This window comes from Lactuca virosa, chromosome 4 (genome assembly GCF_052849685.1).
Source record: "Lactuca virosa cultivar CGN04683 chromosome 4, Lactuca_virosa_CGN04683_v6, whole genome shotgun sequence".
Classification (NCBI taxonomy): domain Eukaryota; kingdom Viridiplantae; phylum Streptophyta; class Magnoliopsida; order Asterales; family Asteraceae; genus Lactuca; species Lactuca virosa.
Window position 1 is genome coordinate 478,966,745 of NC_136429.1, and position 20,068 is coordinate 478,986,812.

Sequence of the window (20,068 nt, forward strand, 5' to 3'; positions counted from 1 at the left end):
TATTATTAAATATTAAGAAGGGCAAATATGATATTTAGATTTTAGGCCGGACAAATACGATATTTAGTTATTTAGCAAGGGCATATACGAAATTTTGCCTTTAAAATAAGGAAACTTAACATCTATTAAAATCTATAAAAACTCACGATCTAATCAAAATTACAACAATATAACCAAAGTTTGAGTTTAAAAAACTGAAAAGTGTAAACCTAAAATCCTAAGTTTATCCCCGCCGCCGGAAAACTATTTCTTGAAACTCACCGGAAGAACGCCACCCATTAAGATCGTTGCTGTCTTGTTCCTTTTTCTGGTCGCCGGATTGTTCACCGCACTCGTGATAGTCGCCGGAGCCTCCTCTTTGCTAGTCGTCGGAGCTTGGACCGTTGACTGTTGAGACGTAACCTCCGCCGTGTGATTAAGTGCTCCGCTGATTTGGTCTTCGTTTCTCACTTCTCTTGTCAGGTTAGTAGTTTTGCTTCTCTGCCTTTTCCTTTGTATCTCTGTTGGCTGTTTGCTTTCTTTTTGTTTATATTTATATTGATTAATTTTATTGTTGTTTCCCTACACTAGACACTGCGACGGTAATAGTCAATAAAGTACAAATTGTGGTATGTGATTTTGACAACACACTACACACATCTGCCATGATAGATGGTAAATATAAATGTATATTTTACTTTAACTTTATTAGTTTATTATTAATAGAATTATTGTTTTATTTTGCATATAAAATCATAAATGTGGATAATATAGGTTGAATTAATAGAATTATATGGAATTATTGATTATTCGAATGTTCTTTTTAAAATAAAAAACTTCATTTGTTTATTGTTATTTTATATTGATATTTGTTGATTGTTAGTAATGTTGGTTGTTTCGTAGATATCAACATGAAAAAACAATCAACTATTGATGAGTTTTTTAAAAGAAACATACAAGTTCTGCTCATGATTCAGAAAAGTCATCAGAGATTGTTTTAGATGATGATACCCCCACGCCCATTGTTCCTAATACTGATAACCGTTTCAAAAAACCTCATCTTGAAATTAATGAAATTGATCTTAATACACTAGAACGAGATCCTGGTTTGCGTAAGCAAATTTATGATTATCCGGTGAATGAACGAGATACTATTAGGCGAGCGTATATTAATTTTGGTCCCTTTCATCAAACACTTTCTGTATATCCAAAACCGGGACCAGAAACTCATAAACATAGTTTTCAAGCTTCTTGGTTTAAGTTATATCACTGACTTGAATATTCTGAGAGCTTAGATGCTGCGTTTTGTTTTCCATGTTTTCTATTTAACAAGCCTTCTGGAATGGGACACTACGACCAACAAGCATTTACTATAGATGGATTTCAAAATTGGAAGAAAGTTGGTGGAAAAAGTTGTGCTTTTTTGCATCATATAGGGACTGAGTGTACATCGTTTCACAACATTGCACAAAAATCATGTGATGATTTGTTAAACGAGACCCAAGACATACGAAATGTGTTTGAGACATTTACAGAAGAAGAGCGTAAAAATAATAGATTGAGACTAAAAGCCACTATTTATGCAGTACGTTGGTGTGCCTTTCAAGGAGTTGCATATAGAGGCCACGATGAAGGACCAGATTCCATAAACAAAGGAAATTTTCGTCAAATGTTAAAGGCAATTGGCGATTATAACACAGAGATGGAAGAATTGTTTCGTACAGCTCCTAAATATGCATCATATATATCACCGTCAATTCAAAAAGAGGTTCTAAACCTTATATCAATTAGGGTGAGGAGGATGATTTGTGCGGAGATTGATGGTGGAAAAATTTGTTTAGTTGTTGACGAAGCACGTGATCAGTCTAATAAAGAGCAAATGTCAGTTGTTTTGAGATTTGTAAATAAAGAAGGCTTTGTTATGGAGCGTTTCTTTGGGCTTGTTCATGTACCTGACACTACAGTACAAACACTTAAAAATGCAATTTATTTTGTATTGTCACATAACAATCTTGATCTTAAGTCAATTCGTGGCCAAGGGTACGATGGTGCAAGCAACATGCTAGGTCATTTCAAGGGTTTGCAAGCATTAATTTCAAATGATTGTCCATATGCGTATTATGTTCATTGTTTTGCTCATCGATTGCAATTAGCGTTAATGGATGCTTCACAAGGAGTTGTTGCATTACAAAAGTTTTTTACTCGATTATCTTTAGTTATCAATGTTGTTGTTGTTTCCTCCAAGCGTTCCGACCAACTTAGAGTTGTACAAGCCGAAGAAATTGCATATAAGATTTCTATTGATGAGTTAGAGACAGGTAGAGGTCTTAATCAAATTGGTACATTACAACGAGCTGGTGATACTAGATGGAGTTCTCACCTTAAATCAATTTCGAGCTTAATCAAAATGTTTAGTCCAACTTGTGAGGTTTTACTTAAAGTTATTGAAGATGGCACCGGTTCAATCAAAGGCGACGCAGATTCAGCATATGAGACTATTACTACATTTGAGTTCATTTTTGTTCTTCATCTCGAGAAAGAAATAATGGAGATCACTGATTTACTTTGCCAAGCTTTACAAAGACAATCTCAAGATTTTTGTAATGTATTGAGGCTAGTTGCATCTACCAAATTGTTATTACAAAAAATGAAAGATGGGATGGGTTGCTCTTTCTTGTTATGTCATTTTGTCAGGAACGCAACATTGATATCCCTGATATGTCTTCTCCATACTTTAGTAGAGGGGCTCGAGCTCGTAACGAGCGTAGTGATCATACACTTGAACATCATTACCGAGTGGATATATTTTACGAAGCAATTAATTGTCAAATAATGGAACTAAATCATCGATTCAGCGATAGATCTATGGAGTTGCTTCGACTTTCAACAACTTTAGATCCTAAAAGTGTTGATGAGCCTTTTCAAAGTGGTGATATAATTGAGTTAGTAGAGAAGTTTTATCCTGAAGATTTCAATGAACAAGAAAAAGTAGTTTTGAAGATTCAACTTCAACATTATGAGATTGATGTTGTTCAACATGCAGATTATAAACTATTGACATCTATGTCAGAATTGTGTCAATGGTTGATAAAGACTAGAAGAGTAGCAAACTTTCATCTTATTTATCGAGTAGCTAGTCTCATACTTACTCTTCTAGTTTCTACTGCTATAACAGAGAGATCATTTTCAGCAATGAACCTCATTAAAACAAGGTTACGGAATAAGATGGAAGACGAGTTTTTGAATTACTCATTGGTTTTGCACTTCGAAAGGGAACTTGCTGAAAAGATTAGTTTAGAAACAGTTGTAGAAGACTTTAAAAAAGCAAAAGATCGTTGCGTTCCACTTTGATAAAAAATGTAATAGTCTTTATTAGTTTTCTTGTTTACACTTCTGATATGTCAAAATTTGAACCAAATAAAATTTGTTTATATAGTTTAATTATGAAGTTTTGATTTCAGCCCCCCTAGTTGTAGTGCTTGTGTTCCGCCCCTGCATGGAACGATGAACCCTTGGAGAAGAAGTTACAAAATCTGGAGTTTGATGAAGATCCACCGGTTGAACGACTTCAATTGTTGAATGATGATGAACTTTGTGATTTGTAGCCTAGGATTCGGAAATTGATGATCAGAAACGCGTTTGGAGAAGGTTTGAATGTGTTTGGAACCCTCCAAAACTGTGGAAAATCGCATGGGAGAGGTCCAAAGTCGATTAGGGTTAAATCTCCTTTAAATAGGTGCTGAAAAACTTATTTTCGGAGCTGTTTCCGCGTTGGCATCCTAGTAGGCGTCTTAGATGTCATATAGGACGTCCGGGTGTCCTTCAGGACGTTTTATATGTCTTCTGCCGTCCTAGATTTTGTAACGCCAAAATTTTTCAAACAATTTTTCACATTTTAAAAACATAATTTCATTCACAATATTATAAAAATCTCATTGTATCACATAACACTCCAGAAAACATATCCCAAGATCACAAGTACAAAAAGCTCCTCATGTGTGTACTGATCATGCCGGCGCCTTCCCGCGATCCTCACTGGTACCTGAAACACATAACACAACACTGTAAGCATAAATGCTTAGTGAGTTCCCCAAAATACCACATGTAACACATATTAGCCACTCGAGGCTATAACTCTGTGGACCCTCTGGTCCTAACTCTGTGAACCTTCCGATTCTAACTCTGTAACTCTGGAATACACACAGCATATATCACATAGAAATAATACAGTGCAACACCTCACATACATAACATACAAGATACTCTATCACATAGCTCTATTACCACTCAAGGTAAAGTATAGTGAGAAGACTCACCTCGGGTGACTCGGTAAATCTCGAACTCTGAATTACTGCGCTAGCCTTCGCCTAATCACATAAATAATTACTCTAATTAATACAACTTCTAAAGGCTAGGTCAACCCCTCTCTATAACTTCTCTAAGAAGGGCAAAAGACCAATATGCCCCTCTAATGGCTCATAAGACCAACCACTGACTAAACACTAAAAGTCAACAAAAGTCAACGGTCAACATTGACCGGACTCGCCGAGTGCACTAGAGTGACTCGGCGAGTACATGTCTGTACTCTACGTCCCTGGTCCTCCCTGGACTCGCTGGTCAACCCGGTGCTCCATTGGTCGTCACAGGTCGCGAGTCGCGGGGCAACCCGACTCGACTCGTCGAGTCCCTTATGGACTCGGCGAGTTCCTCCCATGAAAACCCTCAAAAGATCTCTTGAGGTCAGATCTGCTTCACCAAACAGTAGATCCATCCTTTTAACACTCAAAAGTCACGTAAAGGTGCAACCTTTACGTGCATGCATCCCATATCAAGCCTCAAATGGAGAAATAACACTAGAAATGGCAACCTAGTCTCCAATCCTCCATGAATCAGCATATAGCAGGGTGGGAAAGGTCCTCTGGACCTCTATGGGTCCAGATCTGGTGTCATAATCCCAAAGTGGACCTCATACTCTCTAGATCTTCCATAAAATGAGGGTAAAAACCCTAAAAGCAAGAAATCCATCAATATAACACGAAATGGGAAAGGTTTATACCTCTAAAGATGATACCACAAGATGATTAGCTCAGATCCAGTCCCCTTCACGTTCTAGATGTGTGCTCCTATATTCCTTCAAGCCAAACCACACAAAAAGATGAAGAAATAGCCTCCTTTTGCTCTCAACTCTCTTACTGCTCTCTCTAGGGTTCCTCTGGGGTGCATTGGCCGCAAATGGAGGCCATAAAGGCCTTTAAAATGGGCTCAGGCCCCGAGGATTAGGGTTTCACTTAACAGCGCGGACTCGCCGAGTCCATTCATTTAATACAGTCAGCAAACGTCGTTCCTACTCGGCGAGTTTAAGCGTCTACTCGCCGAGTCCCTCTCTAATATTCAATAAAAATACATAAAATAAGATACCTGGGAATCCGGATGTTACAATTCTCCCCCACTAGAATCAGACTTCGCCCTCGAAGTCCTGCTCATCGAACAACTCTGGATGCTGCTCCCGCATCTCCAACTCTGGCTCCCAGGTCAGCTCGGACCCTTTCCGATGTTGCCACTGGACCTGCACCAGGGGCACTTCCTTGTTCCTCAGAACCTTGATCTTCCGATCCCGGATCGCAATCGGCCTCTCAGCATAATTCAGGCTCGCATCCACCTGAATATCCTCCAATGACACCACCGTCGACTCGTCGGCTATACACTTCCTCAACTGGGACACGTGGAAGGTATTGTGAATCTGGCTCAACTCCACAGGTAGCTCCAGCCGATATGCTACCTTGCCCACCCTAGCGGTCACCCTGAACGGACCGATGTACCGGGGCCCCAACTTGCCCCTCTTCCTGAATCGAATCACTCCTTTCCAAGGAGATACCTTCAGGAGTATGAAATCTCCCACCTGGAACTCAAGATCGGATCGTCGCCTATCCGCGTAACTCTTCTGACGACTCTGGGCCGTCAGTAACCTCTGTCTAACCTGCTGTATCTGCTCTGTCGTCCGAAACACTATCTCAGTGCTACCCATCACACGCTGCCCTACCTCTCCCCAGCATATGGGAGTCCGACACCTCCTCCCATACAACAACTCGAAGGGAGGCATACCAATACTCGAACGGTGGCTGTTGTTGTAGGAAAACTCAGCCAACGGCAGATACGTGTCCCAACTTCCTCCGAAGTCTAACACACATGCTCGGAGCATGTCCTCGAGCGTTTGAATCGTTCGCTCACTCTGTCCGTCCGTCTGGGGGTGGTAGGCGGTACTGAAATGCAATCTCGTACCCAACTCCTCGTGGAACTTCTTCCAGAACCTGGAAGTGAAACATACATCTCGATCTGACACAATCGAGATCGGTACTCCATGACGTGATACCACCTCCCGCACATACGACTCTGCCAACCTCTCAGCAGAAGAGCTCTCACTGATGGCAAGAAAATGCGCGCTCTTCGTCAGCAAATCGACGATCACCCAAATTGCATCGACACCCCTCGCGGTCCTCGACAATTTGGTGATGAAATCCATGGAAATATGTTCCCACTTCCACTGGGGAATATCAAGCGGCTGCAACTTGCCATGCGGACGCTGGTGCTCGGCCTTAACCTTGCGACATGTCAAGCACCTCTCAACAAACCACGCGACATCCCTCTTCATACAGGGCCACCAATAATCTTTCTTCAGGTCCAAATACATCTTAGTGGCCCCGGGATGGATCGAGAACCTCGATCTGTGCGCCTCCTCCATCAAAGTGATGCGCGTCCCGCCCGTATACGACACCCAAACCCGACCCTGAAAGGTCATAAGCCCACGACTATCGGTAACGAACTCAGGTACCTGCCCAATCACCCGCTCCCTCTTGCGGTTCTCCGGTCTCACAGCCTCTGCCTGGGCCTTCCGAATGGTGTCCAACACCGGAGTCATCACAGTCAATCTCAAGCAAACATCTCGCATCGGGGCACTCTCCGCCCTACGGCTCAGGGCATCAGCTACAACGTTAGCTTTGCCCGGGTGGTACAGGATCTCACAATCGTAATCCTTTACCACGTCCAACCATCTCCTCTGGCGCATATTCAGGTTGGGCTGATCCATCAAATAGTTCAAGCTCTTGTGGTCCGTGTATATGGTACACCGAACCCCATACAGATAGTGACGCCAGATCTTGAGAGCGAACACCACAGCTCCCAACTCCAGGTCATGAGTGGGATACCTCGTCTCATGAGGCTTCAGCTGCCTCGATGCGTATGCTATCACATGCCCCCTCTGCATAAGCACTGCACCCAACCCTGATATCGATGCGTCACAATACACCACAAAATCCTCCATTCCCTCTGGAAGGGATAACACCGGGGCTTCGCACAACCTCTGGCGAAGAGTCTCAAACGAGGCATGCTGCTCAGGACCCCACGAAAAAGTAACGCCCTTCCGGGTCAACCTGTTGAGAGGCACGACGATCTTGGAGAAATCTTTAATAAATCTCCTATAATAGCCGGCCAACCCCAAAAAACTCCTGATCTCGGTGGGGGTCCTCGGCACCTCCCCGCTCATTACCGCCTCAATCTTGGCCGGATCGACCAATATCCCATTCTGATTAACGAGATGTCCCAGGAACTGGACCTCTCGCAACCAGAAATCACACTTGGAGAATTTGGCGTAAAGCCTCTCCGATCTCAGAACTTCGAGGATCTCCCTCAAATGCTCCTCATGCTGCTCTCTGGATCTCGAATACACCAATATGTCATCGATGAACACGATCACCGATCGATCCAACATCGATCTACACACCCTGTTCATGAGGTCCATGAATGATGCTGGTGCATTGGTGAGCCCGAAGGGCATCACCACGAACTCATAATGCCCATAACGAGTCCTGAACGCCGTCTTCTGGATATCCTCATCTCGCACTCTCATCTGATGATATCCAGACCTCAGATCAATCTTGGAGAACCAAGATGCTCCCTGCAACTGATCGAACAGATCATCGATCCTCGGCCAAGGGTAACAGTTCTTGACCGTTAACTTGTTCAACTCCCGGTAGTCAATGCACATCCGGTGTGAACCATCCTTTTTCTTGACAAAAAGGATCGGCGCTCCCCACGACGAGCTACTCGGCCGTATAAACCCCTTTCCCAGCAGCTCCTGAAGCTGCGAGGATAACTCCTGCATCTCTGGAGGTGCAAGGTGATAAGGCGCTGCCCCCGGAACCAAATCGATACGGAACTCCACCTGCCTCTCGGGAGGCACACCCGGTAACTCCTCGGGGAAAACATCCGAGAACTCACGCACTATCGGGACCTCATCGACCGACCTCGGTCTCTCTGCACCTACTCTCGTATCCACCACATAAGCCACAAACCCACTACAGCCCTGCTGTAGACTCTGCCTCGCTCTTGCGGCTGAACAAAATGCCGACCCAGAACGGGTATCCTCGCCATAAACTGTAAGAACTCCCCCACTAGGGTCTTGTATGGTCACCAGATGTCGCTCGCAGTCGATAACCGCTCCAAATCTGCTCAACCAGTCCATGCCCATGATGACACAGACATCTCCCATAGCAATCGGGACCAAATCAATCGGAAACTCAACGCCGAAGATCTCGAGTACACATCCTCGAATCACATCAGTGGCATACACTGCTCTCTCGTCAGCTATGGAAACTCGCAAAGGTCGACTCAACGCCTCTCGACGAGTACTGATGTGCTGACTAAAGGCTAACGACACAAAAGACCGACTCGCACCCGAGTCAAATAACACCAAAGCAGGTACAGAACACACAAGAAATGTACCTACGCATAACACAATATAAGCATAACACCACAATCCAAAATAAGCAGATGAAAGAATACATACCAGCCACGACATCAGGCGCTGCGCGGACCTCCTCCGCTGTTAACTGGAAGGCTCTCCCGCGAGCCTTTGGCTCCTTGGCCTTCACTGGCCGACTCTCCGTAACTCGCACGACAGCAGGGACAGATCCCTGAGAAGCTCCCTGGGCCGACCCTCGCAACTGCGGACACTCTGCCTTCCGGTGTCCGGTCTGGTTGCAGTGAAAACAAACTACAAACCCCTTGGGGCAATCCTTGGCCATGTGCCCCTCCTTGCCACACTTGTAGCAAGACCCTGCTCTACAAACTCCCTCGTGACCCTTGCCGCACTTGCCACAAGTGCGGCCCTTCTGGTTCCCTGATCTCGAATCGGCGGGCTTGGCCCGCTTGGCTGCCGGTTGGGACTGTGCCGGTCGCCGATCTCTCCCCTGAGACTCCGCCTCCTCTCTAGCCTGAGTCTCTAGCTCTATCTCCCTCTTCCGGGCATTTGCCTGAAGCTCAGCAAATGTCTGGTATGACGAGTTCGCCACGAACTCTCGTATGTCCCTCCTCAGAATACTCAGATACTGACTCATACGTGCCTGCTCGGTAGACACGTGCTTAGGGCAAAACATCGCCCTCTCATGGAACATCCTGATGATCACAGTAACAGACTCAGTACCCTGCTTGAGGGTCAGAAACTCCTGGGCCAAACGTTCCCTCTCCACCGGGGGAACGTACTCATCACGAAACATAGCGGTGAACCTCTCCCAGGTTACTGCGGCAGACTCGACAGGTGTGTAGTGCGCTGTCACAAACTTCCACCAGTCCTTCGCTCCCAAGCGAAGCTGGTTCAGCACGAACCGAACTCTCAGATGCTCCGGACAAGAACACGTATAAAAGCATCCCTCAATATCAGAAACCCATCTCATCGCAGCAATCGGATCCTGCGTCCCATCAAACTCTGGTGGCTTCGTGTTGCTGAACTCTCGGTACAGCAACGAGTCACCCCCCCTGCGGCCTGGCAGCAGCGAGAGCAGCGTACCGCTCATCAAAAGTCTCGATCAACGTGGTCTTGATAGACCCGAACATCTCTGGTATCTCAGCTCGGATGGCCGCGGCCACCTCCTCGTGAATCAGCCTACGGATCTCCTCATCACTGGTACCACTGCCCCCTGGGTGATGGCGCGTCCCAACCATGATGTCTCTGAAATACAACACAAAAGGAATCAGAGACTCGCTTGAGTATATTCGCACTCGATACTCGACCCTACTTGCTCTCATAGTACCCAAAGGATTCTTACTTAGAGTGCGCACTGCTCTGGTGTCTTCAGTAGTACGGGCCCTATACTACCGTCCACACCGCATCAGTATTCACCCTAATTCCTCCTCCTTGGATCCCAGGTCACCAGTACTCCATATCTCACTAAACTCAGGCTACTCTCTAGTAAACCACTCATAAGTTTCTCGCTGCTACCTACTTACTCTCGAAGCATCTCATAGTAGCAGTAACTCCTAGGCTAAGGCATCACAGATCAGGCCACTCTAGTCCTAATAGTAATACCTAGCCTACTCTAGCATGCATAGCATATCACATAATATCTCATAACGCATAATGTAAGGGTATTTTGGGAAATCACCGTTCGGGCGCTGGCTGATCGTACACACTGATCTGCTCTGCTTGTTTCAAATCTTTTTACTCTTTTTAGAAAAATTTGTTCTATTTTGAAAAATTTTCCTCAAATCCTCAGTTTGAGTTCAAATGCGCTCGACGGTGCATCCGAATCCCTCAAACCAAGGCTCTGATACCAACTTGTAACGCCAAAAATTTTCAAACAATTTTTCACATTTTAAAAACATAATTTCATTCACAATATTATAAAAATCTCATTGTATCACATAACACTCCAGAAGACATATCCCAAGATCACAAGTATAAAAAGCTCCTCATGTGTGTATTGATCATGCCGGCGCCTTCCCGCGATCCTCACTGGTACCTGAAACACATAACACAACACTGTAAGCATAAATGCTTAGTGAGTTCCCCAAAATACCACATGTAACACATATTAGCCACTCGAGGCTATAACTCTGTGGGCTCTCCGGTCCTAACTCTGTGGACCCTCTGGTCCTAACTCTGTGAACCTTCCGGTTCTAACTCTGTAACTCTGGAATACACACAGCATATATCACATAGAAATAATACAGTGCAACACCTCACATACATAACATACAAGATACTCTATCACATAGCTCTATTACCACTCAAGGTAAAGTATAGTGAGAAGACTCACCTCAGGTGACTCGGTAAATCTCGAACTCTGAATTACTGCGCTAGCCTTCGCCTAATCACATAAATAATTACTCTAATTAATACAACTTCTAAAGGCTAGGTCAACCCCTCTCTGTAAGTTCTCTAAGAAGGGCAAAAGACCAATCTGCCCCTCTAATGGCTCATAAGACCAACCACTGACTAAACCCTAAAAGTCAACAAAAGTCAACGGTCAACATTGACCGGACTCGCCGAGTGCACTAGAGTGACTCGGCGAGTACATGTCTGTACTCTACGTCCCTGGTCCTCCCTGGACTCGCTGGTCAACCCGGTGCTCCATGGGTCGTCACAGGTCGCGAGTCGCGGGGCAACCCGACTCGACTCGTCGAGTCCCTTATGGACTCGGCGAGTTCCTCCCATGAAAACCCTCAAAAGATCTCTTGAGGTCAAATCTGCTTCACCAAACAGTAGATCCATCCTTTTAACACTCAAAAGTCACGTAAAGGTGCAACCTTTACGTGCATGCATCCCATATCAAGCCTCAAATGGAGAAATAACACTAGAAATGGCAACCTAGTCTCCAATCCTCCATGAATCAGCATAAAGCAAGGTGGGAAAGGTCCTCTGGACCTCTATGGGTCCAGATCTGGTGTCATAATCCCAAAGTGGACCTCATACTCTCTAGATCTTCCATAAAATGAGGGTAAAAACCCTAAAAGCAAGAAATCCATCAATATAACACGAAATGGGAAAGGTTTATACCTCTAAAGATGATACCACAAGATGATTAGCTCAGATCCAGTCCCCTTCACGTTCTGGATGTGTGCTCCTATCTTCCTTCAAGCCAAACCACATAAAAAGATGAAGAAATAGCCTCCTTTTGCTCTCAACTCTCTTACTGCTCTCTCTAGGGTTCCTCTGGGGTGCATTGGCCGCAAATGGAGGCCATAAAGGCCTTTAAATAGGGCTCAAGCCCCGAGGATTAGGGTTTCACTTAACAGCGCGGACTCGCCGAGTCCATTCATTTAATACAGTCAGCAAACGTCGTTCCTACTCGGCGCGTTTAAGCGTCTACTCGCCGAGTCCCTCTCTAATATTCAATAAAAATACATAAAATAAGATACCTGGGAATCCGGATGTTACAGATTTGCACTTGAAAATGGCCTAAAACGGGTAGGCGTCCTAGGGGGCGTCTTAGACGCGTTCTAGGACGTCTCTCATCTTTGTTGCCCCTTTTTGGTGATGAAAACGGTAGAATCAGCAAAAACGTAAAACATGAAAGTTGTAGGAAATTTTGTCTAGTTTGCAGAACTTCTTCATTCATGTCAATTGGAGCTCTAAATCTTGAGATATGATCAAAACATTGAAGAGTGGTCAAATTTCTCAGCATCATTTTTCTTCATTCTTTTAGCAATTCGTCTCCCACGCTTGTTAGCTTCATTTTGCTCGTTTTTCTTGCAAGTTCCACCCACTTTAGCACTAAGTATTTACCTGCATATATAGTTCAACAACTCATCAAAGTAGTGCCATTCTTGGACAATTATGCATCAATTGAACATATTTAGTACAATTTAGTATATTCATAAAATAGACTTATCAATGAATAAGATGAATAACAAGTGGAAAGGGATGAATTACTTACGTTTGTGGGGTGAAAAGAGAGCTTTTGTTGGATGAGTCTTGAGAGAGTCTTGAGGAGTTTTCGGCCAAGGAGGGAAGAAATGAGGAGTAAATGAAGGAAACATATATATATATATATATATATATATATATATATATATATATATATATATATATATATATATATATATATATGGAGAGGTGTTCACGGCCCAACATGGGTCCATGGTCGTGAACCTAGTTTGCGGCCGTGAACATCCCTAGACGATGTTTTCCGGCTCGAATGCATTCCTCTAATCCCGAGCTAACACTTCTCAGCATTCAATCCTTAAGTGTACTAAGCTTAGTGACTCTCAAACTGACCCTAATCACAGTAAAACGATGGCAGAAACAAGTCCTATTTTCTATTGATCGAGTTGACTTATAGATAGAGATTTCGAGTTGTCACAATCTCGGCCGAGAAGCTGGCCGATATCTACATCCGAGAGGTAGTAGCTCGACACGGAGTGCCAGTCTCCGTGATTTCAGACAGAGATGTACGGTTCACTTCCAGATTTTGGAAGAAATTCCATGACGAGTTAGGTACTCGTCTGCACTTTAGCACCGCTTTTCACCCGCAGACGGATGGTCAGAGCGAGAGGACCATCCAAACTTTGGAGGATATGCTGCGGGCATGTGTTCTAGATATTGGTGGTAGCTGGGATACCTATCTCCATTAGCTAAGTTCTCTTAACAACAACAAATATCACGCGAGTATCGATCGTCCTCCCTTTGAGATGTTGTAAGGGAGGAAGTGCAGGACCTTGATATGTTAGGGTGAAGTCAGACAGAGGGTCATGGGGAGCACCGAAGTGGTGCTCAAGAGGACAGAGAGGATTCAATAGGTTAGGAGCAGGCTTCAGACTGCTCAGAGTCGGCAGAAAAGCTATGCCGACAAGCGTCGTTCGGACCTGGAGTTTCAGGTCAGGGATATGGTCCTCCTGAAGGTGTCGCCTTGGAAAGGCGGCATCCGATTCAGGAAGCGGGGCAAGTTGGGCCCCAGGTATATTGGACCTTTCAGGGTTGTCTCCCGGGTGGGCAAGGAAGCGTATAGGCTGGACCTGCCAGCCGAACTCAGTCAGATTCATAGTACGTTTCACGTCTCCCAGTTACGGAAATGCCTGGTGGACGACTCGACAGTGGTGCCCTTGGAGGATATTCCGGTGGATGACAACCTGAACTACATCGAGCGGACAGTGGCGATCCTCGACAGGAAGTCGAAGGATCTGAGGAACAAGAGGGTGGATCTGGTGAAGGTGCAATGGCAGTACCGCAAGGGGTCGAAATGGACCTGGGAGCCGGAGGAAGAGATGAGGGAGCACTACCGCGAGCTTTTTCAGGACTCAGCAGCAGACTTCGAGGACGAAGTCTAAAATAAGCGGGGGAGAGTTGTAACACCTGGTTTCAGGTACGTATTTAATTCAAGAAAACTTCATATTTTACTCTGGGACTCGGTGAGTTGGAGGCCCAACTCGTCGAGTAGGCTCGAATTCGGATCGGGGGGGGGGGGGTTAAGTGACCTACTCGACGAGTCAGAAGATCGACTCGGCGAGTAGGAGCTATCTGACTGAACCCTAAATTTGATGGTTTGCACCCTATTTAAACACTTTATGAGGCCTCCACCCAAACCTCCATCACCTCCAAACCCTATTCACGAAACCCTAATCAACTTTTGAGTGTCTTGAGCTATTTTTGTGCCATTCTTTGTGATTTGAAGTTTGAAGAAAGAAGGAAAGACTTGGAGATTCAAGAGGAAGTCAGTAGATCCAGGGATTTGGTTGCATTTCCAGCTTGTTGAAGGTAAAAAGCTCCAACCTTAACTTCTTATTTGTTAGATCTACTTTAGGGCTTGGATCTTGACATCTTTGGGGTATTTCTAAGCCATTTCGGGTTTTGAGTGTAAGGTATAAGTAATGGCTTCAGATCTTGAGCCTTGGAGGGTCCTCATGGCATAAAGGTGCCAACTTTATGGCCATGAGAGCCCCATGCATCTTGTAGACCTCATTTTTGGGTCTTTTAAGCTTAAAGACCCATGCATAGACGTAAAGTTTGTGACTTTACGTGTTATATCGACCCTAGGAGGTCAGATCTACCCTTTGGATGACATGAGCTCAACAGAAATCGAGTTTATGGATATGGACTTTAGAGGACTCGGCGAGTCGAGTATTGGTTCCCCCAACCTTTTCTGTTTCTGAGGAATCTGGTTGAGTCTAGAAGGGGACTCAACAAGATGGACGTGATTATGGACCTGGAAATCATGGGACTCGGCGAGTGTATGAACAAACTCGGCGAGTCCAAGGCAATCTCCCAACCCATGAAGACGGACTTGACGAGTTGTGCATAGAACTCGACGAGTCATAGACTGGACACATTCATATGATGAAGATGAACTCGATGAGTTAAAGGATGAACTCGGCGAGTCGTTTGAAGATGGTCCCGATGCTATGGTTGAAGGTGAACTCGTCGAGTTCTTACTAGACTCGACGAGTAGAGTCGGGGGGGGGGGTGTATCATTTTGAAAGATTAGGGACTCGACGAGTTGGTGGACCAACTCGGCGAGTCAAGTCAACTGGATGTTGACTTTGACCAGGGTTTGACCTTGACTTTGACTTGGATTTGGGTTGACCCTTGTAAGGGTTATGAGTATGCATTAGTAATCGGAAAAGGTCGTTGTGTAGGGATTGAGGAGTAGAGACGAGTTGATTCCCGTGCCGAGGACTGTACAGATACTGCAAGACATCGAGTGAGTTACCTTCCAGTAGAAGTGGGTCTAAGGCACCAAGGCCGACCCACTAGTATGAGTTAGAGTTGAGATGATTGTTTTGTGATAATTGTCTGGTATGTGTTATCCGTTATGATTACATGCTAGGATGCTATGATGCTATGTGATATATGATAGGAGGGGTAGGATAGTCCCCAAAACCGGTCGAAAGGACCGAAGGGGTAGTTAGTGCCTAGTCATGTTAGACATCTTATGCTATGTGCTATGATTTTATGTGGTAGTAGTAGGGGGTGAAATAGTCCCCGAAGACAGGTCGAGAGGACCGAAGGGGTAGGCCAGCACCCAAATATGCTAGGCAAGGTTACCGGTCGAGAGGACCAAAAGGGTAGGCCAGCGCCCAGGTATGATAGGCAATGTTACCGGTCAAGAGGACTGAAGGGGTAGGTCAGGCACCCAGATACGCCTGGCAGTATGTGTTATTTATGGTATGTGGTATGATGGGGGAACTCACTAAGCTTTGTGCTTACAGTTTTCAGTTTGTTTCAGGTACCTCTTTAGCAAAGGGGAAGGAGCCGGCGAGGTAGCTTCACATCACCCGCACACCAGATTTCCACATTATGTGATTCATGGGATTGTACTCTGATTTTAGTACCGTTTGATGATATGAATTGATACATGTTTTCGTGGTCATATGAAATTAACAATGTTTTTGGTAAACTGTTTTTATATGTTAAATAATTAAAAACGAAATTTTTGGCCTTGAAAATTGGGATGTTACAATATAGTTTTGGACAAAGAGGGACTCGGCGAGTCGGGTCACAGTTTCCCCCAAAACGACTTCTGGAAGTGGTCTTTGGTTGAGTTGAAGGAAAACTCAGCCTGTTGGGGTTAGTTTTGGACCTGGAAATCATAGAACTCGGCGAGCGTATGAGCTAACTCGACGAGTTCAAGGTAATGCCCCAACCACATGAAGAGGGGCTCGGCGAGTTCAAGGGGAACTCGGCGAGTCATAGACTGAACTCATTCATGCGGATGAAGATGAACTCGACGAGTTCAAGGATGAACTCGGCGAGTCGGTTGAAGATAGTCTGATGTGTTGTTGAAGGAAAACTCGTCGAGCTCTTGCTAGACTCGACGAGTAGGGTCGGGATTATGGCTTTTCGTGGACATGGGAACTCGGCGAGTTGGTAGACCAACTCGGCGAGTCGAGTCAACCAGAAGTTGACTTTGACTAAGGTGTTGACCTTGACTTTGTCTTGGACTGGAGTAGACGCTTGTCAGGGTCACGAGTATTGATTGATAAGTTAGAAAAGTTGTTGTGTAGGGAGTGAGGATTCGAGGAGAGTTAGTTTTCATACCGAGATCAGTGCAGACACCACACGACTTTGAGGTGAGTTTCCTCCTAGTAGGAGTGGGTATACGGCCACAATGCCGGCCCACAAGTAAGAGTGTTGGATAGACGATTGTCTTTGTGACAAATTATCTAGTGTTGATATGTGTTATGATTATTGTGTCTGATATTATTATTGTGCCTGATATGTTACTGTGCTTGTTATGTGCTAGCAGTAGTAGGGGTGAAATAGTCCCCGGTTACCGGTTGAAAGATACCGAAGGGGAGGGTAGCTCCCAATTGTCGGTTGCAAGATACCGAAGGGGATGTTAGTTCCCGGTTACCGGTTGAAAGATACCGAAGAGGAGTTACCGGTTGAAGGATACCGAGGATTATGCATTATTTGGTATGGGTATGATGGGGGTGCTCACTATGCTTTGTGCTTACAGTTTTTAGTTTTGGTTTCAGGTACCTCTTCATCCAAGGGGAAGGAGCCGGCGGGGTAGCAGCGCATCACACAATTACACATGACTTTCCGCATTTGAGAAACCTGGGATTGTACTCTGACATTATTACTACTTTCTGTTATGGTTTTTGAGACATGTGAATATGGTTTGATGAATTAAAATGATGATGATGTTGTTTTACAGTAAATGGTTTTATAAGTACTTAATTAAAAACAATTTTTTTTTTGGTCTTGAAAATTGGGATGTTACAAGTTGGTATCAGGGCCTTGGTTTGAGGGATTCGGGCACACCTTCGGGGGTGTCTGGACTCAAACCGAGCGCTTGAAGGATTTTTACAAGAAAAAAAATAGTTTTCTAAAATCTAAAAATAAGGAGTTTTGAGAAAGAACAAGGTGTGTGATGCGTGCGACCGGCCGAGCTCAAGTAAGTTTTCCCCAAGATACCCATACATGATATGTTATGTTATATGATATGATTATGAGAGCTGCATGCTAGACTGGGGCTAAGGATCTAGGGAGGATGCCTTGTATGCCTGTTATGTGATTATGAGAACTGCATGCTAGATTAGGGCTAAGGATCTAGGAAGGATGCCTTATATGCCTGATGTATGAGTTTATTGAGCTATATGCTAAGTCTGGTTAGTCAGCAGTATGATATCCTGATTAGGTTATGCTTGGTAATGGTTACTCAATGCACGAATGCTGCTTGCTTTGTGCTTATAGGGGTTCCAGCTAGCTTTAACTAACTAGTAAGTGAATATGTAATAGTATTCGCAAGCTAGTTAGGGAAAGATGGTAGGGACTCCTTGTGCAGCTGATGGCGGAGAGTAGGTCGGAGAGCGCCCTAGGAAAAACCTAGGATGAGAATAGTTTGGAAAGCAGTATTAGTAGAAGGGACTTGGTGAAGTCGAAGCAATCCTTGAGGAAAGTACGAATAGATGTGGAAGGTAGTATGGGCCCGTACTACTGGAAGCAGAGGATCCGTACTCGAATCAAGGAAGGCTAAGATAGAACCAGGAAACTTGGAGAGTGTGTGAGACCTCTCGAGAGTATGTATGACCCTGAAGTTTATGTGTTTATTTGAGTATGGCGATTACGCGACATGGAGCAGGAGGTTCAGGGTCTGGATGAGGATCAGGATCAGGCTCGGGTGCGGGATCTGAGCAGGTTGATGACGGGCTACACGAGTTCATCACGTCTGAGATCACAAGAGGTATCCTTGAGGCAACCCCGGTCATTTTCGGGTCGATCAAGGAGGGGATTATGGAGTTGATGGAGGATTGCCTCCGGACATTCAGGAGTGACTTGGCGTCCAGCCAGTCAGGGACGCGCACACTGTCCTTCAAGGACTTCAGGGGGAGTGGTGCACCAAAATTTCACGGGGCGAAGGACCCCATTGCTGCCAGGTGATGGATCGCAAACATCTTGTCTGCGCAGTTGACGAGCTTCTGCCCGGAGGGGTCGAAGGTTCGCTTTTCTGCGGGTTGTTTGTGAGACAGAGCTAGGGATTGGTGGGAGTTAGTTGGTGACTCACTGGGAGCCCCAACCATCGAGGCTATGACTTGGTCGGACTTTGCGACCAGGTTCAGGGCGGAGTTTGCGCCAGCTGTGGAGCTTCAGCAGTTGGCCAAGGAGTTTCTTGGCAAGAGACAGACTATGGAGACAGTGGCAGAGATCACCGCCATGTTCCGAGATAGGGCCTTGTTGGTACCTCAGTATGCAGGGGATGTGGACATGCGGAAGACCCACTATCATGATATGTTGAGAGTTGATATTCAAGAGCATGTCAGCTACTCAGCCTACCCGACCCTGGAGTCTATGATTGCCAGGGCGAGGGAGAGGGAGATTGATTTAGAGCACCTCAGGAAGAGGAAGGCAGAGACGGAGTAGGTTACTGGGGTTTTGGGGAAGAAACCCAAGGGATCCAACGCTATGCTGAAGGGCCAGTCGGGCTAGAGCCGCTGCAGGAAATGCGGCAGGCCGCATGAGGGAGATTGTAGAGCGGGATCATCAGGCTGCTACAAGTGCGGCAAGATGGGGCACTTTGGCAGGGATTGTAATGCCCCTGCCCCCACCGTTCAGACGTTAGACCTGAATTGCTTTCATTGCAATCAGAGGGGCCATAAAAAGGCCAACTGCCCTAGGCTGACAGCAGCAGCGCCAGTGGTGGCACCAACTCCAGCGACTACTCGGGTTACGGATGGCCGGAAGGTCAAGTCAGAGGCTCTAGTGGTGAGGATCCAAGCTTTCCAGTTGACAGCCGAGGAGGCACGTGCTGTACCCGATGTGGTGGCGGGATCGTTCCATGTGGACGGTATCCCAGTTCAGGTGTTGTTTGATTCGGGTGCTACTCGATCATTTGTCTCTCTTGCGCTTAGCAAGAGGTTCTCTGAGTCTTCGTGCATGTTGGATTGCCCTCTAGAGGTCGATATTGCGGACGACCGATCAGTTCGAGTAGCGGAGGTTTTCAGGGATTGTGTCTTGAGGTTGTTCGAAGAGCGCTACTCGGTAGACTTGGTTCCCATACCATTGCGGGGGAACAAGGTTATTATAGGTATGGACTGGTTGAGCCCCAATGGGGCAGTGATCGACCGCGCGCAGCAGTTGGTCCGGGTCAGGACCCCAAGTGGGGGAGAGCTGGTGATTCAGGGCGAGAGGCCACAACGTGGACCGACTTTATGTTCAGCAGCAAGAGCTAGGCGCTATCTCCAGCAGGGGTGCGCATGGTATGTCGCCTATGTCTTGGATACCCGAGAGGCGGGTAAGGCGACAGTGACTGATGTACCGGTGGTACAAGAGTACGCAGATGTATTTCCAGAGGAGCTGGCTGGGATACCTACGGAG

The 20,068-nt window shown here is 45.7% G+C and overlaps 1 protein-coding gene across 1 annotated transcript; it reads left to right on the forward strand.

The window, feature by feature from the left end:
* The first annotated feature begins 1,321 nt into the window (after window positions 1-1,321).
* Window positions 1,322-3,330, forward strand: LOC145106875 (uncharacterized). Its single transcript, XM_079043800.1, has 2 exons — window positions 1,322-2,584; window positions 2,674-3,330. The coding sequence occupies exons 1-2, from the start codon at window positions 1,322-1,324 to the stop codon at window positions 3,328-3,330; spliced, it is 1,920 nt and encodes a 639-aa protein (XP_078899926.1).
* The last annotated feature ends 16,738 nt before the right edge of the window (window positions 3,331-20,068 follow it).